A 26943-nucleotide genomic window follows, 5' to 3' on the forward strand; every position below is an offset into this window, starting at 1 on the left:
GTATAATTTCAGTCCCCGGTTTATTCGTCTCCACTGTCCGTGTCTTGATTTAGAAAGTTGTATATGATATTTTTCTGATATTCTCGTATTATGTCCATGTTTACTACAATTTTTTACAAGTTTTAGTTCTTCGTCTACGTATAGAATGTTGAAAGCATAAAATATCTAGGAGTTTAGATTGACTCTAAATTATCTTTTTCAAAAAATGCAGACTATACGAGTAAGAAAATCGCAAAGAAGGTATCCCTGTTAGGAAGGATAAGGAACAAATTAGACATTAAAACCTCTCTGCTGATATTTAAAAGTATTATCGTTCCCCACATTGATTATTGCTCCAGTATTTTATATTTAAGTAATGAAGGAGATCTAAAGAGACTCCAAATAATACAAAACAAAGCGATGAGGATAATATTAAGATGTGGGAGACGAACAAAAGTTAAGAAAATTATTTAACTTCTAGATATCACGAAAATTGATCAAAGAATCAAATTCAATGTTGCTAATGAAATAAACAAAATTATTAAAGGAATAGTTCCGAGATATTTTCAAAATAAACTAAAAAATAATGAGTTCTTTCATAGAAACTATGCAACAAGAGGATCTAAAAATATAAGACTGGAAAAGAAATCAAATGTCCCAGAACTGCCTTATGTACAAGGGAATACAACTATTTGAGGAAATGCCAGAAAGCATAAAAAATGAAATTAATGTAAATATACTTAAAATTAAATGTAAAAAGTATATATGTAAAAAATATTAGGTAATATATAGTGTAAATAGTGAATATAATTAATGAAAATGTACATATGAAACAGTGAATATTATAAATTAGGATATTAAGTGTGTGTTTATTTTTAGCTGCTCGTCAAACTATTATTGACAATTCAATTTCATAAATTAAAAAAAAAATCTTACTTGTTTATTTTTATTACCTTATACTTGTTTTTTATTTTTTACTATTATATCAAATTGCACTGTAGTATTGGCAAATACGCATTTCATAGATACATATTTTTATTTCTTATTTTTTCGTGATAATATATGCTTGCTTGTTTATTAATTTAACTTAAAAATGTCTTTCTTGCTTACCGTAACACTTTATTTATTGTTTGATTTACAGAATTTATTTCATAAGCTTATATCTTTGCATTTTTTGTTTATATGCTTACTGTTTTTTCTTGCATACCTTTGTTATTATTGCTTTTTTTTTTTTACTTTGTAAAACTTTTTATCATATCCTTTTTAACTAATTTCACAATTTTTTTCTGTATATTCTGTTTATTATTTAGTATGTTAGCATGTATTTCATTTTTATTTTTTGTAAATGCCTTTTGGGCGTTAATGAACAAAATAAATAAATAAATAAATAATAGTGATAAATAATGTTAGAATAAGTAAAGATGTAAATATTGTGTTGTAAATATATATTGGACTATGTTAATCATAGAACTAAATAAAATTAAAAATTAAAAAAATATATGAAAAAAATTTATGATTGTAGTTAAAGAGTTCAGTTATATTTGATTGCTTAGTTTGTTTAAAATGTTCTCTAGTTGCTGTTAGATATGGAAGTTCATATAATAACTTTAATATTTTGTTATTTCTATTTTTAAATATTTTTATCTATTTTTATTTTCTATTGAATACGATTTTTAACTTGAATTATATAAAATTTTATTGGTTGGTTGGTGATAATATTATACACCCCTTCATTCAATAATGTTCATGCTTCGTGACGTCAGCGGGTAGGTGCTATTTCCAATCCTGGCTCGTGCCACAATCTATTTCCCTGGATTATTATTCATTCGCATGTCTTCCCCGCGACGATCCCTGAAGAATACTACATTGAAGCACGTCTTCACGCGTGCGCAAGTCGGAGGAATAATAACCAGAAATAAATAATTTATTTTATTACAAGCGACAACGTCTAAATGGCTGGCGTCTCAACATTGAAATATTTCACTAAATTTTAGCACGTCGCGTCGGCGTCATCGTTTCCATAATGTCAAGAAAATAATATAAAAAAACAGCATTTATACATTAAAAATATAATTTTTCTGTAATAAATATTGTAATAGGCTACAGCCTATTACAATATTTATTACTTGTAATGTAGGCTGAATGCTGTCGAAATGCGAACTGTCGAGCAAATGTGTGGTAAAACTATGATAGAAATATGAAGTGTATATTATGGACTTTGTAATCCTGTTTTGGCCTACGGATGTGTCGTCGTGTGGGGAGGAGCTCCAAAAACTATATTAGACCCACTAATAAACTCGAAAACTTGAACGACTTACATGCGTAAGGTATATTTTTGGTATTAGGAAATTGACCACATTTATGTTTATCGTAGGCAACTGAAATGGCTCAAAATTAGGCAGCGGAGATACTGTCACTCCCTCTCACTTCTATTCAATGTACTTTATAGTCCTAACGCTCCTATATACCTGCGTGAAAATTTTTAACACTTATCAGTTTATGGTTTACCTCTTTGTTCTGATTTTCAAAGCACTCTCTTAATACCCATCCATAATTCCTCTTTCTTCTTTAACTCATATAGTGTCCACGCCGCTCGACCGGAATCATTTCCTATCCACCATCAAAGACGTTATACAGTATCTCTGTTTAAGTCGCGTCTGAAGAAACATCTTCTTTCTCTTTCACATTCCTCCTTTCCTCTTTTTTCCTTTTTTTCACTGAGTAATGGTATTGATTTTAGGTAATTTATACACAAGTACATTGATTTCTATTTTTATATATCTTTATTGGTTGGTTGGAAGAGATTGCCATTTGGCAATAAGCCCGCCAACGTACAATTAACATTATGTACAAAAAGTTAAATAAATATTATCAGCTCAAAAATCTGTTTTGAAAGTAATACTAAAATGGTCGTATAGGCCCCCGAGTGAAGAGTGGTTTAAAACTCTACGTGTTCTTGATGTAAGGCACTCTTATATAATATTTTTTTAATTGAAACACTGGGATACCCTAGACAGGGTACACCATGCACACAAAACACGAAGTTCTGTAAGGAATGACTTGATGATTTCTATCTTCACGGGACGAAAATTGTATAACTTAGTGCCTTACATCCGGAAAAACGAAAGTAGAACATGTTTTTGGTAACTAATTGGCGAATGGTTGATTGACATGGGAAGCAAGGTGTCAGAAAACTTGTTAACAACTGTTACTTAGTTTGTAGATAATCTGTGTTTACTCGTATTATGTAAAACCAAATATATCACGTTTAGTATAGGTAACAGATCAACAACTGAACCCCACCTTAATTTGGAATTAAAATCCGATTGTTTGTGCCAGATTTTACAACCAGTTGATTACAATAAATATCTGGGAATAATTATTGACAGATATCTAGGATGGAAGGTTCTAGTCCAATCGCTGGATTCCAGATTAAGAAAGTTGTATCATGTATTCTGCTCACTAAGAACATCTTGGACACTGTCACTCTTAGAACTGTGTATTTTGCTCTTTTCCGGTCAGTGGCAACCTATGGTATAGTGGGCTGGGGAGGTTGCACTGCGTCTATCATGAGCCCCCTAATAAATGTACTAAAAATAATACGATGTCCCACTACTTTTCCATCTGAGACATTGTTTCAATTCATGAAGGTATTGGATATTAGACTTTTTTTTAAAAAGAGTCATTGACACATTTCTGGTCATGCGGTTACAAGAGCAGATCCCAGCAGAATGCACATACGAGGTTTTCCTGTAATTTGAATTATTTAACACCAAAATACGTACGACTTTTGCTAGGAGAAATTGATATTTTGTGCCTCAATAAGTGTTCAATGTCTTGAACGAATATCATATTAAGTTCTCCAAAACGTAAGCCGTTTTCAGGAGAAGTCTACAAGTTTGAATTTTGTCTAAGGGAAGAGACCATTGCAGGAGACTGCTGCGAGATATTGCATACATTTATGTACTATTAAGCGTGTTGTCTAGATGTTTAATGAAATATATGCTTATGTGAAAATGTTTGCTATTATTTAATAATGTACATGTTTCCACATTCTATTTTGTTGTATCCCAACTCGACACAGAGTTCTTGTCATGGCTGAGACAAGCATTATCGACAAAATCAAGAATGTACAGTGAAAGAACGGCCAAAAGGATTTACGATGCGAACATCGACGGATCCATTTTTTTTTTCATACATTCGACAGAGAGATCCTTTCATAACTTGTATAAGAATTATACAATTGTATTGACATAAAATGAATGCAGGAAAACTCTAATATCGTACCAAAAAACGCCATTGAATTAATATTCAAGTCTGTTATCACTTAATCCGATCCGTCAAATGCGTATGTCGGTCAGGCGCTGTGCAGCTTGATTGAAAGGGCCCGAGGTCCGTCCAAATATGGCCAGTCTAGGAAGACTAATGTTCCCCATGAGGCGGTCTATTAATCATAGTTAAAATGAAGACGGATAATCCCTCGGCGAACCGACATCCGACGTCGACAACACTTCTTAGAACGCGATATGATTATACGAACGTTTATACTTGCTACGGACAGGTATCAAAAGAATATTAGTCAACAGGGGTGGAAATGGAAAAACACCCTAAAAGGCTTGCTAAGCCAGGCACACAATACGTTAAATATGACAGAGTATTTAGTACGCAAGCGCCAGGTTTAAACATCAAGGAAAGGTAATTAACAGATGGACGAATTAAAGAAATTGTATGAATGGTCAAACATAGACAAAGATTTAGTTTGAATTAGTAAGGCTAGTGAAAAAAGTACAGTTAAAATTCTCGCTGTTTTCTATCTTTGAAACCAATCCAATATAAAAATATCAGGTCTCAAAAAACATACCCTATTCGAACAACAGATAACGCTAGTTTTCTCCATACTTCCATTCTCTATAGTAAACCAACATGCGTGGGTATGTAATTTTCGAAAAAAGTATGTAGAGAATCGAAAAATGCTATACGTGCATATGGAAGTCAACTACCTATAAAGAGAATGGTGAATGTTACAGTGTGTAAAGTGATCACCCTACCAAGCCGATGGCAGATCATAAGCTTTGTAAATACAAAGATTTTCATATTCCCCAACAAAAAACGTTGTCTATCTCTGCTGATATTATATATATTTTTTAATCCATTTAGAGATGGGCATTTCGGTTATTTAAAAAGAAAAGCATGAATTGTTACCGATTTACAAATTAAACTGTTTTGTAAAACGGTTTCTAAACAAAAGTTTAGAGCAGCTGCAGCGTCTGCAAAAAAAAACTGTTACTTCTAACTAAAAACCAGTCAGGATATGTGAAACTGTTTCTAAATTTTTACGGTTTCTTTAATTTTTTTTACCACCTCTAATCCCATTTGGTATAAATTGAAGACATAAGTAAAAAAACTTTTTATTTTATTATATGTGTCCACGAACAAAATCGATACTTGTAGTCGAAACGTAACGACCGTAAAACGTCTAACGTATTTGGTGGTTAGGTGTCAGCGACAAAAGACGATTGTCAAAAACAGAGCAAATCTGATAGAAACTTGCGACAATTGATTGCCGATATTTGTCGTTACTTGACGATCGTCAAAATATGTCCGGTATATCTGTAGGGAGCTTTGCTGATTTTTATAACATTTTCACAAATCGTGGAAACTGACAATAATCAATAGCCATGCACTGTAAGACATTTAAAAATTGATTATGTTCTCGGCATATTTACTGTCCATATTGTATAATGAGCTTGAAAATTGATGTTCGTTCATCACGCCATATTGTGAGGTATTTTAGCAATTTATGTAAGCACGAAAAGTACAGAAATTGTCGAATTTCGGAGAACAATAATATCTAAAGAAAACGTATTTTTTAAATGACTTACCTTACTTAATGATTCATTGGTTGGATGCACAGATATGTATATAATTGTAAAGCGAGATCCCCATAGCGTGCATCCTTTGCCTGTTTAAAACCAATTATTTAAAAAAATGTTTGTTGTCAGAGATTTTAATAAATAACAAAATACACGATTAATAATATAATTAAATAACGTCGATAAAAAAATAAAACATTTTTCATTTCATTTATTTCATTTATTTATTCAGATATTTAGAACATTACAGAAACTTTACAGCTCAACCACTGGATTTAGGCTTCGTGTGAAAAAATCCCGTGGATTTAAGGGCGATCTTACACGGGCGGAGCATTAATCATCCGAAAAGATTGAGTGATTGTCTAATTAGGAGACAGTAGGGCGGAAAGGGGTTAACTCTCACGGGGATCTAGAAATACAATAAATAAAAACCTTAACCCTTCACACGCACGAAACGAGATTAATATTTCTTATGAATACCGCACCCAGATTCGAAAAACCCTTAAAAGGTATTTTTTATTTAATGTTTTCAGTGTCGTTTTTGTCAGTTAAAAACAGCTTTTGGTTTCGGCTTGCCCACCACATACCGCACACCGCACCTGAGGACATAAGTCTCCTTGGCGGTGCCCACATACACGGAAAAGTTGCGCGTTATTTTAGGTTTACAAGAAATCCTGTTTTTTTGTGAATTCATAATTTTTTTAATTTTGTGGTGCAATAATATTTATTAAACTCATTAGAAATATCATTATATCAACTCATTAGTTAACCTGAAGCACTTTGTTAATGATCCTTAAGACAAAAATAGTTTAATTTAATTTACTCTACTATTTAACGCATGACATAAACAAATGCTTTAAATATTGTAAATTCATATCCTTTGCTGATGACATGAAAATTTACGCCTGCATTAAATCTCACACTGACTGTGCAAAAATGCAAGAAGATCTCGACAGACTTTTTCAGTATTGTAATCAAAATTTACTGGAATTAAATATTAGTAAATGTCATTCATTTTGTATTTCGTGCAAACAAACAACAATCAGCTTTCCTTACTCTTTTAATAATACCCCGATCTCTATAACAGATAGTCGAATTCGCGACTTAGGTGTTTTTATTGATTCGAAACTAATGTTTAATATTCATATTGAATCAGTCCTAAAAAAAACATATAAAATGGTCGGACTTATTATGCGAGTATCAAAACCTTTTAAACATGCAGAGACATATGAAAAACTCTACAAAACATTTGTTCGTCCCCAGGTAGAATACTGTACTCCTATTTGGTCACCTTACTATAATGTAAGTATTAATAGACTAGAAAGGGTCCAACAAAAAAAATTTAAGCAGGTCGACTACCGGTTAAACATTAACTTTTCTAATCATGCTGAAAGTATGCAGTACCATGGAATAAACTATCTTAAAAATCGAAGAATAATGTTGGACCAGTTATTTTTATTCAAATTAATAAATAATAAAATTGATTCTCCTAACCTACTAGAAAGACTTCCATTCCGTGTGCCATCTAGACCGACAAGACAAAATCTTTTGTTTTACACTGAAAACGCGTCAACAAACTATTTTAAACAATCTACAATACCTAGAATATGCGACCAATATAACAATATATTTACCGAGGCTGGTATTTTTTGTGACAATGTATGTAAATTTAGGTCAAAAATTATAGAAATTTTGAGAGAAGCAGACATTTAACGTTATTATTATATAAATATTTTTTCATTTCGTTTCTTTTACATTTATTATATTGAACATAATTGAAATTATTGTATTAAGTGTAAACAATTTTTTTGGTGTGTGCATGAGTTTCTTACTCTCATATACAAAGAAATTGGCAATATATGTGTACATACTGTTTGTTTACCTAATAAAATAAATAAATTTATCATTTTGAATTCTCTATCCTTACCTCTGTTTTTTTTTTATAAATACACTGAATTTCTTAATAAAGATACCAGTCTCGAAGATGTCGCGAAAGCGATGAAACCGGTCACTGGATATTCCAAATTTGTGGATTTAAGTATCACTCGTCTTTTATTTTCTATAATAAAATGTGCGATTATCTCAGTTCCACTTTTCTGTGGATGTCTGCTTTCTGCATAACTACGTTAAATTGTGAAAAGACAAGTGACCTAAACATTCCAATATTAAAAAAAAGGATACCGTAGATGAATGTTCAACCGCATTGTTTTATTACACTAAAATAAATATTTCAAATAATAAATTAATAATAATATTGACGGTATGGAATAGAGAATTTGAATGGAATATATACAAATATACATGTTTTCGTACGTAAATAAATGTTAGTTTATACCGTCTCGATATGTACCGATGAAGATAACGTTTATAATCGCGGCGCTGAGATCGAGAGGCCCTCTCACGACAAAATTATTTGAAAACCATAAATACGATTTGCTTGAAAGAAAAATAATTGAATAGATAGCACAAATTATGTATTACTGTAATGGGATATTTTAACATATTTTAACGAATGTTTTATTTAAATCCAATTTACTGTAATAATGTAATTATTACGTATATTGGTTATGTTATTGTTACAACATATTGTAGGTAGATTACATGTTTAATAATACGGTATTATCACAAACGAGGAATAATGATGAAAATGTAATGAACATTTAGAGCGAATTTTTACGATTCGAATAATATAATTATCAAAGTATAAAAAACAAGTTTTCAAGCATAATTTTCGGGTTTAAAAACGAGTACATACAAAATGGCTCGCTGTTGGCGCCTCGTCGCTTTGACGTCACACGTCATGCTCACCGAGTGCGCTCCTAACAAACAATGCGTTCAAGTATAGTGTGGTAACGCAATACGTGCCGTACCATGCCGTACCTTTAAATAAGCAGTGCTGCATGCATGATTGTGGGATTGATCTTTTGATGACTTATATGAAAGGCGTCGGAAGGGTGAATTTTATATAAAATAAAATAAATTAAAAACATAAATAAAATTGAAAATAAATTTTAACTTCCCATCAAAATACGTACCCTGGGTCCGTATTACAATGGGAAGATAACACATGTATCTTCAATTTTATCTACAAAGTAAAATAAAGTTTTCTGCGCATAAATTTGAATTTGAAAGGTTTCTGGACGAATATGAACATAAAATTCCATACAAACATACACATTTTCGTACACAAATGAACTTCGATTATACTTTATACCGTTTAGATATGTACTGATGGAGACAGCGTTTGTAATTGCGGCCCTGGGATATTTTATTGAATACATGCATAATATTACCACACTGAAGTATAAAGAATGATGTGTGAAAAAATCCTTACCTGAAACAAAAGAAAAATAAAACAATTAAAAAATGAAATTATTAGTGTTAATAAAACATATTACATATTACAAAAATTGTTCTTAAAAAATATTACATATTTAAAATGATAAGATGGAAAGTACAGAGTGTAGATAAATGACGTGCTCAACAAAAGAAAAAAAATCCAATTAAGTCATCAACACGACAACATTTTTTTACCCAGTAAAAGGCTAAATGGTGAAGAGCCAGTCAATTTTACCATATAAGACAAAAAAAACATATTTTAGTTTTATAAAACAATATGGAAATAAAGCATAATAACTAAAATAACATAAAATCTAAATATTCCTAAAAAATAAAAAAGAATAATAATTAACCAATGGCAAGAGAAAAAAAAGAATTTTTGCACGATAGTTTTTTTTTTACAATATATCCTTATGGCAGCCTCAACATTTGTAGAAACTGTTTTAGAAATACATAAATATGCATATTTCGCCGCCAAATAGTTGAATTAGCAACTGAATTGAGTAGCTAGGCTGTTCATTAAACGCCGGCATTTAACTAAATACCTAGGCCGTTCGTTGAATGAACGTTTAACGAAAGGGTTGAACATCGCTTAAGCCTTTATTTTTCATACACAGTAATAATCGTTAGGTTAGGTTAGGATAGGCTGGGTTAAGTTTAATTATAAAAAAACATGATTTTTTCCTTAACTTAACTTAACAAGTTAAGTAAAAAAAAAAACATTTTTTATTATTATTAAACTTAATCCAACCTATCCTAACCTAACCCGGCGGCTTTTGATTGGGCCGTTTGAGGGCTAGCTTACAACCAGCCAACACGTTGAACGTTGAGTTATCTTAATTCATTCAACGAACGGTCTAGCCATTCAGGTGAATGCCGGCAATTAATTAACAGCCTAGCCGCTCAAGTCAAGTGGCTGATTGAACTATTCTGCGGCGACATATACATTTTTACTTTAAACTCTCTGTTGAAAAAATAACGAATGTTGACATCTAAAGTAATGTAGAGAACATTATTATGCAGAGAACATTATTATGCAGAGAACATTATTATGTAGATGTTTTCAATTAACAAATAATTTTAAGAGTAAAATACTTTTTCCTAATCTACACAATGATTCAGATATAAAATGTCGAGCATTTTACCATTCAAAAGGCTTAAACGTCAATTTGATTCTACTCGTACGTTCCTCAGGCCTACGATTTGTTAGACTTTGTCGGAGCTTTAAATGATATTAAGTAAGAATAGAATGAACAAAGGTTGAATAACAGAAGGAGTTTAGACACGAAAATAGGACGAGGAAGAGAAAAGGATAAATAAGGATTGGTGTTTAATCTTCTCCGTGAGAGAATTCAAAGGAAAAGGGTGATAAGCTTTTATGTTTTTTCACCGTGGCTATTTTTGGATTAAAAAAAAATAAAGCATTAATTTTTATAAGACGATAAAATTATTTTTTTGTGAAAAATCTTGATTGCAGTTCATTGTAATTTATTACAGACATAAAAAAAATATTGATGCTTAAATTCACAAATAAGAAATAATCTTTTAAGATTTTCGGTGGATTTAGAATCACCCGGATAGTTGTTCATTTTTGATTATTAATAATAACGTCTGAAAATACGGTTTATAAAAAAATATTTAAAAATCAACTGATAGTACAGTATAGTCCTCCTTAAAATAGGTTTTCCTAGTGAGGACTCTTAAATTAATTTAGTATGAAAAAATATTTCACGTACATAGTACAATGATTGAAAAAAAATATTCAAAAAAAATCATCATAAAATAAATCAACGGTTTTTACAGGTTGTTCAAATTTCGATGAGAAAGAAAAATATGAAATACTTTGTTAAAATACTAATTAAAAATGGAATATAGGCATATCAATGGCTCGAAGCGGTTTATCCAGGTATGTATTTGAAAATGCTTATTTTAATTTATGTATAAAAATTACTAGTTTACGTATGTGTTAATTAGTACAAATATGATTAATTTTACGTTATTCTTGGATATTCGCATTATTATTTTGTCTGTGTACATTTTGCTGTATATTGTCCTTTCTGTTTTTGTTTACAGGTATACTTATTATAATTTGTTTTAGGCCGACGTTTCATGTTTTGGTAAAAATCCCAAGTAAATAAAAAAAAACGTTTTCAATTGTTCAATGGAACAATACATGTTTTTAAATCAATAAATAGGCACTTTCTTAAATATTTTTCCAAACATGTAATAACGTAATAATTCATGTAATTAAAGCGATTGATTTATTGCAACCACAGCGTATAAATACGGGTAATTCAATTTCATGAATAAGGTTTAATTTAGTATTGATCGTTAAACGATAAAATAAGACTTATTCTGATGCCGGGTTGCCTGTGAATAATAAGCGAATAAATCTGACCAGTTACCGTTCAGTACAATGGACAGGACGTTTGACTGCATTCCAATGCAACCAAAATGCAATCAAGATGATGAAAAATAACAGGACCCAACGCATGACAGCGACGTTCATTGTATAAGCATTCAAGGATGAATTTATTGGGACAAAATAAATTGAAAGAATTTAATAAGTAAATGTCATATTGTGAGCATACAGCTAAAGCCAAGTAAATTTTTTACGATTTAGAGATTTTTTCACACAGTTTTAGTGCTAGTCCAAGTTCACTATTACCCGTATGCAACCTTAAGGTGAAGTAAGTACATTCTATTGTCTTCGCCTTCGGGTTATTCTCTGCATATGAGATTAGAATGTACTTTCCTCACCTTAAGTTTTGTCTCTGCATACGGGTATATATCTCAAAGTTTTTTTTACAAAATTGATATTTGCATATTGGCCAAATCGGTTTATGAACATCAGCTAAAGGATTTCCATATTTATGGACAAAATCAAAACATTTCCATACTAACATAATACATTGCTAATGAGATGATTTTGCTAATAACTTATTTTAACGTATCTTTATTTTGTTTTAAACTCGTACTGAACAAAATACTTCATTTTTTTTTTTTTCAAGGAAAAGGAAATATTTGCGTTCTAATAGTTTACGCAAATATTTCATTTTGAGGGCCATTTTCAACGAGTTGTAAATAGCTCACTAGTAGAAAATGGGAATCAAGTTGGGGTAGAGTGGGATTCGAAGCACGGACCTTTGATCCGTGAGTCCGAAACACTAGCCACGGGACCACAACCCGATTCCGATTTGATTTACATTTTTGCTTACAAATATTACTGGTAATATAATTTATTTTGTTTCTCTTTTCATCATTATATAGTTTTATCTCTTATAAAATTTCTATAAGTATTTAAAAAAAAAAAATATAATGTTTTCATTAATTATTATAAAATTTAAAGTATTCAATTTTTTAATTCTTTTTTTATTTTATAACTTTTAGTTTCTTAATTTTGCGTTATTGTTGTTTTAAATAAATGTTTGTATTTTTCTTATGTCAATTGTATGATTTTTACCAACAATTTATTTAAATAACATTTTTTGTATTTTTTTTTGTATATTACATTATTATTGTTTTATAAATTAAGCTATACTTTTGAAAAATATATATTAATTGTATTGTAATCCAAAGCGTCTAATCAAATTTAGTATTATACCATGTTGAAATTTTGCAAAACATTTAAGCTCACCTAAAGAGCTAAAATATATACAATCAAATGTACCTAAATTCCTGTATTTGAAAATAAATAAATAAACATACTTTGTCTTTGTAAAGAAAAAGAAACGTCAAATCAAAAGTGTTCTAAATAGCAAAACTAATAGTTTGTGTCTATTTATGTAAAAACTTAAATCTTGATTTGCCAACAAACAAGAATTCTGAGTTGGCCAGTTTTCGTTGCATGCTCACTTAAACCATCCAATGACAGGTCAGAAGCCCTGTAAATGCCTAGACTACCATATTCCCTTTTCAAAAATGTTTTCTCTCTCCGTTCCAAAAAAAATGGATCTAAATAACTCCCAAAGGAGGAATTCCAGCCAGTCTGCAGACATTTGGATATACTCAAAACATTGTTGAATTAACTAACTGGTAAAGGACGTATAAAATTAGAAAATTGCTCTTTTTAGGCGCTGCCCAGTAGGTGAATCGGTTCAGCCGGATCTCACCCAGGTGATAAAGGTTTCAGCTCTTTTACTACACAAAAGTCAACATATGGAAGAGTTGCGGAAATGTGGATGTTTAAACATAGGCAGGATGGTGAATGTCACACAGTTTGTAAAGTGGTCACGTACACCAGCCAATTACAGGTCATAAGCCCTGTAAATGCCTAGACTTCCATATTCCCTTCTCAAAAATGTTTCCCCTCTCTGTTGCAACGAAATGCAATCTATTTAGACGAAAATTCCTGTTTATAATCGTTTTTTTTTTATTTCTATATTGTTACTATTGATATATTTATTTATATTTTTTTTCATTTTGTTTAAATACACGAATGTTTCTCGTTTTGTATTTTGCATTTATGATTATTTTTTATATTTTGTTAAACGCATAAGCCGTTGAATAAATAAACCAATTGTAGGTCGCATCAATTACTTAGCTATCGCTTTTAATTAAATTCCAAAAGTGCTTTAAAATGTAATGTTTTCAAGCGAAGACTTTCAAACTTGTAAAATTAAAAGTCTGCTGTAAAATTAAAAATAAACTATTATTTTTAGGCAAACATACTACGCTGTTATTGGACGGATGCGGGTTTTCAGGCGTGATATTCAACATAAACAAAAACACCCAAATCGATTGTAAATATGTGTGCTTTGGAACGAAAGGTAATCCGGTATCACGAATCTTAGTCTTGAAAGTTGCTTTACGGTATCGTTAAGTCTTTTGATATTTCATAGCTTTAAAACGTACGTACGTACGTATTTCCATTCTACGAGCTAAAAGCTTTTCTCAAGCATCAATCGTCGTCGGCCTTAAGACATTACACTCCAAACTGAAATAGATTTCTAGTGGAAAAAGTGAGTAAACTTTGATCACGGGTGGGTATTGAATGAATATGAAAACTGGGCCATAATGACGTATGAAATAAAAACAAGTCCACTGATGTTGGATTATTGGTTACTTTAAAAAAATAACACAAATTTCAACGACTACACGCAAATGCGTAATTAAGCTAATAAATTAATCTAAAAAATCACAAGCCGATCGGTACAGTTCTTATTAAAATCTGTTTAGAAATAAGAGAGATATAAAGGATTAAATTCTTATCATTTGAATGGTGCAAAAAACAAACAATTCGTGACGTCATCAAGTATGACGTCTTCGGATGTTTTGTGATGTCATCAGATTGTTTTCATAAATGTCTATGGATTTTTTGGATTATTGTAAATAGCTTCCTTTTTCTATGTGTCGTTTGTTTACATTTTCGGCGTCCTGTCACTTATCAAACGCTACGGGTTGTGATTATAATTTTCATGATAAATTGATAATTCAATTTATCATTATCATAGTAAATTAATATTTAGAAGAGGCTGAAAACCATAAAATAATTAAAGAAATTCGAGATGTAAGATGTAATTCGTTTTCACTTTTATCTGTCAGTGTCTGGAACTGGAGTGGATAAGGGGGGGGGGGGGCTTAAAATAATATGCATAGACAACTCTCCTTATATTTCTATCTGTGGCCAGTGGCATGTTACGACACATTACTCCAATTTAAAAAAAAAAAAATTTTTTTTTTGTTGTTTTTTTACAATAAACATAAATGATAAAACAGAGTATTAAAAAAAATAAAGCATAATTACATAAAAATGAAATATAGTATATTAATAGTAAAAATAGTAAACAAAAAAGTCCCACAAAGACATGGCCTGTTCGTGGGTTTACAAGAAAATGTTAATGAATTTTTGCTCCTATAATAAATAATGGACAGTTATAATATTTTTGTGTAACATAAGAAAGGAAAAATCAGATATTCTGTAAAAGATAATATGGTATTTTTTTTATAGTAATTAAAAAAGGAAATAAAAAATATTTAAAAAAACACAAAAATATTACTAATTATTACAGGGTAGCAAAATAAATCATAGGAAAAAAAGAGTTCGTATCTTTATCGTTCATGTTTTTTGTTTTGCTTTTAGCTATAAATAAAGTATTTTAAAGTTTGAATAATGTTAAAAACTTTCCATGTGCCGCTTTCCACTTAGGAAATTAAAAACGGAGGCTTTTGAGGTAATGTTGCTTCAAAGTAAGGCTTGTGTATCCACTGCAGATTTTAATTCGAGTGGTTTTTACAGAGCACCCTCCAAAAGTCCGTCGCTTCTAAATACATCCCTCTAAACTTTAGTCTCACCCCACCGTACAATGAGGTTTTCTAACTCCATCATCATATTTCTCTAATGAAGAAATTGTGACAGAACAAAATATAAACGCGTTTACCATCTATGCATTATAATCATTTTATTAAGAAAGCAAACGCTCTCTTATTTACTAGCAGATTGTGATTTAATTTATTTTAATAGAAATAAATAAAAATATCATCAGTCATAAAATGGAGTACGTATTTTCTACAATCGAATTACTTTTTACTATAATAAATCGATCAATTTGGACATATATGGATGAATATAATAAAAATAGATTGTTTATTGATATTTATTAGTCAAATTGCAATTTATCTAATAAATAACACGCGTATTTTTAGCTTTGATTTTCTTCTTCTTTAAAGGGTCCAGTAAGGTTTCGTCGAAGCCGATATCATCAGTAGCTCAATCACAAATAACTATCGACGTGCTTAAAAACATGCCAAGCATTTGAGCGATCATAATGAACAATAATGAACATGCTTAAGTTATCGCAGTCATAAGTCAACGCTCGCGTCGGTTTGTTTTCAGTTTTTCTCGTAAATAAATACAGTTCACTGGCAATAAACCGGCGTTTACTTTAAACAATAATACAATATATTGCATTTGCAAAATAGTAAGGAGCATCTAATACAAAAAAGGAAAAATTAAATTACAATTGCTATGGCGACAGCTTTTCTTGACGTTTGGCTTGCCAACCGCCGACTAAATGCAATAAATAGCATGATAAATAATAAATAAATAAATAAAAAAAAGCAGTTTTTAAATATTTTCCATATTTACACTGGTGAAATTCAACTATGTGATTGCGCAGCAGGATTATACGTCGCGAAACGTAAATATGTTGATATTTAATATTGGGTGTTCACAGAAGTTGCATTGTGATCGCGAATACGATAAACAACCCTGGTGAGAAATTGATATCACGTCGCTAATAAGCACGTCGATAGTTATTTGTGATTGTGCTACAGACGTGGTTAAAGCAAAAAACGCTTTTTATATATTGAGGTAATAAGGCGTATTAAACAATTTATAAATAATACATACATTTATATATATATTCTTATTACAAGAATGTGCTTTAGTTTGAACTATAAGAATATTTAAATAAAACAAATAATTAGGCAACGTAAAAAAACAAAAACCATTTGATACAAACTTAACCCAGTTCACAAAGACCTAGAAAAGTGTCGATTTTGATATTTTAGTTATGTTTGTACCTGTTTTAACTCTGAAAACAGCATTTTTGATACAGACATATTATTAATTATTCAATAATGGTGATTACATTCCGACTTCGAGTAAAAAAGAGCCAAGGTATCTATTACCTACATAAACCAAGTGTAAAATAAACACACAAATGGCTATTTATTTCGTAAATAAAGATTTTGGACAAAAGTCGAGTATTGCGATATGGTTGATTCTCATTGTTTATTCATTTGGAGGCCGCTGTGGCTATGTAGTACGTCAGCATAACATACAACACCCACGCGACGCTTCCTCCAGCAGTTTTCATGGTGACAGTATTCTTGCTTATCAAACTATTCTAACACCAACATAAACCCCGCAAGATATATTATGCTAAGCTGTAAACAAATTAAAAATTCATACAAAAGAGTGGCTTTTAAAAATGGGAAGGAGCCAGTTGGAGCAGCAATTAAGAGTTTGCGCGTGATTTATAATTTTTTTTTGTCAGTGTGTCTTATTAAAAAAATATATTATCTTGTCAAATTTTATATATTATTATATTTAACTTGATCTAGAATCTAGGGTAAAACGAGGTATTGTCGGCACCCCCCCGGTAATTGGCACTCTTATTCAAACTAAAAAAGATGGTTAGTAATTTTAGTATTGAATTTATCATGTTTAATTATATTCTTAATACTGGCTACAATTATTCGTTGTTACTATGTTGGTATTCCTATTTAAAACCATCTGTCAATGTGCTCTACTAAAACGTGAGAGAAATCGAGAGTTTCTTAAGATTTTTTCAAAGACAGAGCTGTGTTGAACTTTAATTTTCCGCAAGGTTAGTACAAAACCTAACTATATTATTTTTACCAGTGAATGAATACATGTTTATTAAGCTAGTTTTGTATCAAATGTGATTATTTTACTAAGAAATTATATTTTTTAATGAGAGACAACTATACAAAGAAAAAAATGTACAAAATCAGATATTGGCACTGTGCCAATAACTAACACGTTGTAGTGTTATTCGTTAATATTTGAATTATTGGCACATGGCAATTAGTATTTATGCTAGGGATCGAATCCGGCACTTAAAGCATGGTAAGCGAACGTGCCAACCATTACACTACGAGGCGGATTACTGTTCACTAGATTTTCTTTTTCAGGTTGTTGGGTATTGTGTTAAATAAATATATATTTGCCTGGTAAAAGAGACTATAGAAAAAAATATTACTGTAGATTTTTTAACGACGACCATCTTTCGGCTTTACTAGGCGAAAGTAAAGGACACGGGATTCATGCGAGAGAAGGTGAGAGTTGCTGGCTGGCGACAGGGTCTCCTAGAGGCATCTGGTGATGCTCCACTGAGGAGCGCACGAGGAAAAATAAAAAAAGAAGATTTATTTGACAGTATTTCTACTTTAAACGCGACCGTATTTAGCGTCATGATTTATCTGATCATGCAAATATTTTTCGTAATTTGTATGCTCTTGGTAGAGAGTTGTAAAAGATCACTGACCCAGTTCGTTTTGTTAAAAACTGTAAATGTTCTTAAATAAATAATAAATACTCTCCACAAATAGGTAACAGTTGTGTCAAAAAATATTTAACACTAATATTCAGTACGAATAAATTGTCTTTGTTAAAAATTAATTGAAATCTTACAAAAAATAGCGATTATGGAGTGTAACCTGCATCTGTATTTATAATTTATTTATAATTACAGCGCGGATTCGCCTGTAATGCGGATGCATATGCTTGCGAACCAATATGCTAACATCGATATCTTTAACGTGAATCTTGTAAATTTTAAATATCAATTATTATTTTTATGGATAACTTATATAGCGCCATTTTCGTAACAAAATACCTCAAGGGCGCTTTACATAGTGATTCTTTTAAAAATAATTTACTTTGTTGTCACATGCTACGGATTTATTCAAATGATTTAGAGAACAAGTGGGTTTTAAGTTTTTTCCGAAACATCACTTCTCTTTCACAGCCTCGCACCTCTGCTGGGAGAGCATTCCATGCCATAGGGCCTGCGACCGCAAATGCGCGTTCACTAAATTTAGTGCGCTGTTTGCGTAGAGGTAAAATAACTTTTCCTCTCGCCGTAGACGTAGCTGATCTAAGCGTTAGGCGCCTGTCAGCTAGTTCATCTGGAATGCATAGTTCCCTTAGATATTCCGGAGCAGAGTTGTGCAGTGACTTATACATGAGCCGACAGAGTTTGTATTCGACCCTCTGTGGAAAACGTAGCCAGTGTAGTTCCCGAAGTAGTGGAGTGATATGACTGAACTTAGAGATTCCGAAAATAAGTCTCGCTGCGGCATTCAATACAGATTGTAGGCGAGTCATTTTGTTCATTGGTAGACCTGCATAGATACCATTACAATAATCGACTCTAGACACTACAATGTATATGTTCCATATCAAATAGAACTTAATATTCTGCTTATATTGTATTTTATAACATTATGTACCAAGCTGCTTTTAACCTTTAACTGCATTTCTTTAGCTTTTTTTAAAAAAATATTATTATTTATTTTTTTTAAAACCAACTAAACTTCTAAACACAGTTCTATATTTTATTTCTTTATATTGTATTATTTTAAATTTAAATTGTTTATACACTCATCTTTTTTTAAAAAAAATATACCAACTACACTTCTTAACACTGGTCCTATCTTTAATTTCTTTATATTGTATTTTTTGAAATTTATGTTGATTATATATACTGATTTTCTTTTTTTATACCAACTTAACTTCTAAACACTGTTCTATCTTTTATTGCTTTATATTGTTTTTTTTATTTTTTTATGTTGTTTATAAAATGATGTTTTATATAACTTCCATGTACAATAAGTTTTTCTGGGTTATTATGCCGTGTGTCGTTCGTACTCTCTACCGACGTTTCGGATCGCGTTACAGCGTCCATCATCAGGGTTGATGTTATTTGTGTATGAATATGTGTTACGTTAGGTACTTAGAATTTTTACCGTGTCGTAGTCGTTTTTGTGTGATGTTATGTATTTGGGACTTGTACCGTGTCGTAGTCATACACAAATAACATCAACCCTGATGATGGACGCTGTAACGCGATCCGAAACGTCGGTAGAGAGTACGAACGACACACGGCATAATAACCCAGAAAAACTTATTGTGCATCTTAACGGCCGTGAAAATCTAAGAAGTTTAATAACTTCCATGTATGTAAAAGCCTTATGGGCGGGAAAAATTAATAAAATAAAATAAATTAAAATTAAAATAATCGATCGTGACTATTACTTAATCGTAAATCAAATAACGTATTTCTTAATTATTATAATGCATCTTTCAAACTACCATACACCAAAGCGGTGAGCTAACATAACAGTATGAGCGTCAGCCACAAAGGATCGTAAAAGCATCTCCATACGGGAAGGTCAATAGAAAGGTTAACTTCTCAAATATCTTAGAATATCGATTATTGACTATCACAATCTTAGCCACCGGCACAAAAATCATTATATTATTTTATTAAATTAAAGTTAGCTTCAGTTTACAGCGATACAACGGGCCGAATGTACTCAGGTCGAGAATTGCAAGCGCAATTCGAAACCGCCCGTTACACGTTTGTTGTTAAACTAAAAACCACATAAAAAAATTGCAACGCTTTTGTTTTATGCAATAGAGATAAAGGGCGTCTCTATCGAATATGGATGTCCAAATATAGGCAGAATGGTAAATGTTACACAGTTCGTAAAGTGGCCACTTAAACCAGCCGATGACAGGTCATAAGCCCTGTAGATGCCTAGAAATCTATATAACTATTATTATTATTATTATTATGGATAACTTATATAGCGCCATTTTCGTAACAAAATACCTCAAGGGCGCTTTACATAGTGATTCTTTTAAATTTGTAATTTAATTAAATTAAATTACCTTTCCTTAAATATTCTTCATCTCTGTTGTAACATGTTTTAATGACTAAATGCATTCTGTCGGTAAAGCCTCGATATATGGTTATTTACAAATAATTAATAACTGTTAAAAAGATTGACCACAAAGCTTTGAATAATAATAAAAAAATATTTAATTTGATTCAAATCAAATTCGCAAGAATACAAATTGATAGCGGAATAACAAAGAAATTGTGTACAGGAAACCCGAAACTTATCCAAAAAGAGAATAAAACCGATAATAAACAGCCGAGAACTGTTTCGTTCGTAAACTGAATAACTAACGATCAAATAACAAGAATATAAAACCAAACCTGAACAGGTAAGGGCTAAAAAAAAATAAATAAAAGGAGCACGAGCGTTGGAAACAACACGAGGTGTGTTCAGAAAATAACGGGAATTTTTCAACTTTGTGGGTTCGGAGAGTCCGATTGTCAATTTATTTCATTATGTTGGTATACATGCCCCTGAAGTATCATAAAATTTTCGGTCGTATTCGTTGTTTACTTTGTCTGTTGCAGCCGCTAAGGTTAGACGTGTTTTTATGAGCTCGGCGCTTTTAGTTTGTTAAAAAAATGGATCAAAGAATTTGTATAAAATTTAGGTATTTAAGTATAACAAAGTGTGTGAAATGTTAACAACGGCCTATGGTCAGTCTGCTTTGAGTAAAACAAGAGTTTACGAGTGGTATAAGCGTTTTCAAGATGGCCGAGAAGGTGACGAACGGCCCGGATGCCCCAGTACATCAACGACCGATGAAAACGTGGAAAAAGTAAATAAAATGGTTATGAACGATCGCAGAATCACAATCGGAGAAGTTCCTGATGATGTTGGCATATCGATTGGCTCATGCCATAAAAGTTTTCGCCGTTTGCGTGAAGCAATCCGAAAAATATGCCCGGATTTGTGGCCTAATAATTCATGGCTTTTGCACCATGACAATGCACCTGCTCACACTTCATTGCTAGTTGGTGAATTTTTGGCCAAAAACAATACTGTAACGATGCTCCAGCCTCCACATTCGCCAGACATGGCTCCGTGTGACTTTTTCCTATTTCCAAAAATAAAAAGAACCTTAAAGGGCCGTCGTTTTACAAGTGTAGATGACATTAAAAGCGCATCGCTGAAAGAGCTACAGGCTATCCCAAAGATCGAGTTTAAGAAGTGTTTCGAGGATTGGAAGAAGCGCTGGCACAAGGGCATAATATCTTATGGGGACTATTTTGAAGGAGACAACATTAATGTAGACGAATAAATAAATGATTTTTTTTTCAAAACACGAAAATCGCCGTTATTTTATGAACACACCTCGTATACACCAAAACCGAATGAAAGGGAGGAGTAAAAAACGATCAACCGTTTATATGGTGTGAAAGAGAGATGTACAGAACACAAAAGGTGATAGAAGTATAGGGTAAAAAGGTGGAGATGAGGCGTAGTGGCCACCTGTCTAGTGTCTCGAATTTCAAACAAGAAAGGAGGGAAGATAAAAGTTATCTTAGAATAGAGCTCTGTACAATAAGGTAATAGAACAGATTAGATAAGGTGACATTGCGGGTCATGGGTATCAAGAGACGACAACTTAATCAAAGATGGTAAAAAACGAACCGTCTTAATTTGTTGCAACAGAGAGGGAAAACATTTTTGAGAAGGGAATATGGAAATCTAGGCATAAACATTGATCTGCCAATGGCTGATTTAAGTGGCCACTTAACATACTGTGTAACATTTGCCATTCTGCCTATGTTTGAACATCCAAATTTCCTCGACTCTTCCATCTGTTGACTTTTGTGAAGTAAAAGAGCTGAAAGCTTTATCATGTGGGTGAGATTCATGCGGCTGCACCAATTCACCATGTTTCGAGTATGATTGAATGTTTGCAGACTGGCTGGATTTCCTCCCCAGGGAGGTTACATCACAGAACACCCAGGCTTGAGAAAAATCACTTTTTATTTTTTTGTGTTCTCACCGGGAATTGAACCCGGAAACTTCAGTGCGTGAGTCAAGCGTCTTGACCACTACACCACGAAGGCCGCTGTTGTATCTAGTACTGAACATGTAAGATTGCAGTTAGTTTTGTTGCAATTGCTTTGGTGAATAATTATTTTTATTGCTGAATCTAAATTAGTTTTGTTAATGAAAAATGGGCTAATTTTTGTTTTTTACGTATTTAAAGACAAAATATTTTTGTCAAACAATAATTTCAATTTATTCATAACGTCATTAGCTACTTAATTTGATGAGTTCCAGTTAGTTCACTCAACTATAATAAGCGCATTATCGGCATTTGGTATTATTTTTTAGTTTAAATTTTGATAATTTTCATATTTATTAACCGAATTATTAATAATTTATTACAGCAATGAGATTTCTAATATCATCATTATATTTGAGTAAATTAATTTCTTTTCATGTTCCTAACCATGTCATTAGAAGTCAAAATCTGCTATTTATCAAATCTTCTAAGAGCAAATTTTGTAATTATTTATTTATTTATTAATTTCGACGGCTTACGCCTTTGACAAAGTATAAAAAATATAGGTACATGAACTAAAAACAGCAGAAAATAAGGAAATAATAAAGAAAAATTAAATAAGAAATTATAACATGGTATACAGCAAATAAACAATAAATAAAGGGTTTAAATAAAAAAAAAGTATTGAAGTAACAGAGGCGATGTATCATAGCATAAACAGTAAAACAAATATAACACTTAGTACATTTTTATGGTTTAGAAAAGAAGTGATTAAAAAGTAATGATTTTAATTGATATGAAGATAAATTAAATAAGTCTAGGTTTCCATGTTTGTTTGGTAACATGTGGAACCGTGGAATAGGTGAGTATTTGGCATAGTTTGAACTATGAAAATCAACAAAAGAAGTATTTTGTCTCGTCCCACGCTGTCTCACATAAAAATTAACACAATTTAAAAGTTCGGGACTGTCAAGAACATTATTTAATAACTTGAAAAGCGGCATTAAATCTGATATTTCCGTTCTATCACTAATACATATTAATTTTAACTGCTCCATTAAACATTTATAGTTAAGCTCTCCAATTGGAATGTTTAATTTGAAATTTATAAATCTTTAAAACTTGTGTTGGACCTTCTCCATACTGTTTATATGGGTAACATAACGAGAAGACCAAACTGAGGACCCATATTCTAACTGGCTTCTTACTAGGGTCATGTATAATATTTTTAATGCATCAACAGACTTTAACTCTCTTGTTGTTCTGATAACAATTATGCAATTATGCCCCAATGTGCAGATTGGTCAATTCGTCACACAACTTTGAATTCTTTGGTAAAGATCTTCCGGCTTTTCGTCGATCTCTTTGCTACTAAAACAGTGTGGGATGAAGATGGATTGGCACTGTTTAGCTCGAAGTCTTTATTATTTTACATTATTTTATTGCCCTTATCCATTATTTTATTTGCTACACAGTTTTATGTTATTTTTGTTCAGTTTCTTGTACATACGTTTCTTCATATAACTGTTGTAATTGGCTTAGGCGGTATTTATAATAAATAAGCTTATTCACACTACCTACAAAATTATGCGAGGCAATAGTATAAGTAAACATAATGAAAAATAAAAACGCTTTAAAACTTACAATGGTAATAACAAAGGATGGTCTAACACACGTCCAATCTAATGACCCTTGACTATTACCAAGTTAAACCTCTTCATTCGTGGTATATGCAGTTAGAGTTTGATATTACCATAATCGTCTAGCCCGGTGTCCGATAAACATAAAAAAGGTGTGTTTTTATTACCATCCAACAATGGAAGTTATCTAATGACATAATAACAAGTGGTACAGAGTTCTGGAACACAATAAAGAGGCGGTCGCACTTGCTATCATCCGCCCACGGAAGTCCGGATGTGTTCGCGTATAAGGCAATAAAAAATAGAATGTACAACATAATTAGTCCGAAAACTAGGAGAAACACCAGAGAAAGAGACACAGTTGACTGAACTTGACTAGCTAAACAATGGGCTGCACGTAATACCGACGACAACAATAAAAAATGATAACTGTCATGTAGCAATGCCAGAATCATGATTTTTACTATTAACAGGGACACGAAATGTCGGACGGCGGAGGATGGAATAGAGATATTAGAACCGTTCTGAATGAACATCTGGCGACTATTTTTGATTCGCAATATTATACTCGATACTCATATATTGCGCCCACAGGCTACAGACCATTCTGCGACGCTCTCTGTACTTGAGCTTCATATTGCTGGATATTGGATGCGAGTGCGTATGTTACCGAAATAGACACAGAAAACGAATGAATTCGACATTCCGAGAATCGACAAGAAAAAATTGTAGAAATGGTGAAAAATTACCGGAGTGTGACATTATTAAGTGGCTGTTGAAATTTGAAACAGTGTCGAAATTAAAAGGGTTCGTGAAATAAACAAGATCCGTAGTGGATGTTCCAGTGAAGAAGCGTGTTGCTAAGACTATTTAGATACGTCAAACAAGTGAAAGATGAAGGCGAAGATTCTCCGCTTTATATTTAGCATTTCGTTCCCTTAAGCAAATACGGCGGTGTATTTGGTTCCGAGTTCGTTCGGTTCACTGACTCGCGACAAACTAAATAAGACACGTGGGAACCAAGAATCACATAAAGAAAACAAACCTGTACAAATATAAATAATACCCGAATACTTACAACTACTGCAGCTAATTCACGTTTCAGCAATGAGAATAGACACAGCGTGTGCGTCTCATCCACGTTGGGATGTATTGTGTCGCTATATCTCGCATGTTATAATTACGACACAGTATATTAATAACTCAGATGACAGATTCCCGTAAACACATTGTGTGCGCAGGTAAATTGATGGTAAATGAGGTGAACGAAGACGAAAGTCACGAGTCACGACCAAACAATGAGGCGAACAGTACCCGAACTGACTGTGGAAACTGCACAAAAAGTATTGAAAGCATCTCTAAACCCACGTACGAAAATTGCCACATGATTTAAGAACAAATTTTGAAGAAGTATTATATTCATAAGAGTAGGTTCATCGCAAGTTCAGTCGCCTACTTCAAAATAAGTACTGCTTAATAGATTCATCGAGTTATGAATATTATCATATTATAGGAACGTGTGTTCATCAAACCTAAATAATTTGCGTATACCATTCAGGAAGGCGGAAAAACTTAAATGGATAAAATAAGCGGATATCTTTAATTTTTTCATTTTTTTTCAAAAATATTTACAAAATAGTCTTAAATTAAAGTCCTGCTGAGTTGCATACATACAACTCGTCAGCAGGTTCTTAAAAATTGCATCGATTATTTACACTTAACCTACATTAACAATAATTTCACTTGAAAAACATTACATATTACATTATCAAAAATTAAAAACTATCATTAATACAAAAAACTTTTTTCTATTAACCGTAATTTGAGCAAACGTCTCACTCCTGTTTTTAACTCAGTATTTTTAATATTGTTTGGTAACATGTTAAATATTTTAGGTATACTGTATTGCAGTGTCCTTTTGCCATATTTATTGCAATATCTAGGAACAGCTAGTCCTTCCATATTAGCAAACCTGGTGTTGTAATCATGTACCAACTTGTGTTAATACTCGGAGTGAGACGCATGCTGACAAATTAATTTGTACCAAAGTAGAGCCCTAACAGATAATTTGATTACAGATTTATACATCAATGATATTGAAATATTGTGTCTCTGGCGGTATACATATTTATGTAGTAGCAATTTGATCATAGAATTTTGCAAAGTTTGAATAAAATTAATATTAGTTTCACTTGATAACCCCAAGGAAGTTATACCGTATCGTGTTATTGATTCAGAGAGAGATAAATAAATAATTCGTAAAGTATTAACAGGGACATAATATTTTAATATATACATTCTATTACTTTTTGCTCTTAATCACTTACACAATATGTACATCCCATTTAAAATTACAATCTATAGTTAAACCTAAATAAACGTACTGCTCAATATGGTGAAATGCAAATATGTGATTGCGCAGCAGGATTATACATCGCGAAACGTAAATATGTTGACATTTAAAATTAGTTGTTCGCGGATGTTCCATTGTGATCGCGAATACGATAAACAACCATGGTGAGAAATTGTTATCACGTCGCTTATTAGCACGTCGATAATTATTTGTGATTGAGCTACTAAAAAGTTAATTATACCGTCTCTATATGTACCGATGGTAATTTATAAACTAACTAACCATCACGCCATTTCCCCGGAGGGGTAGGCAGAGAGGATAGAACGCCACACCACTCTGTCC

At 31.9% G+C, this 26943-nt stretch overlaps 1 protein-coding gene across 1 annotated transcript in view; it reads right to left on the bottom strand.

Moving 5' to 3' along the window:
• Window positions 1-9167: 9167 nt before the first annotated feature.
• Window positions 9168-26943, bottom strand: part of LOC148278288 (uncharacterized) — a 68349-nt gene continuing 50573 nt past the window's right edge. Inside the window, exon 2 of the mRNA XM_088231637.1 lies at window positions 9168-9186. Coding sequence (XP_088087763.1) covers window positions 9183-9186 — 4 coding nt within the window. The 3' untranslated portion in view covers window positions 9168-9182. The remainder of the gene's footprint in view (window positions 9187-26943) is intronic.

The sequence above is a fragment of the Micrasema longulum genome, unplaced genomic scaffold (genome assembly GCF_059751315.1).
Source record: "Micrasema longulum isolate JH-2025_06_02 unplaced genomic scaffold, ASM5975131v1 h1tg000899l, whole genome shotgun sequence".
Classification (NCBI taxonomy): Eukaryota; Metazoa; Arthropoda; class Insecta; order Trichoptera; family Brachycentridae; genus Micrasema; species Micrasema longulum.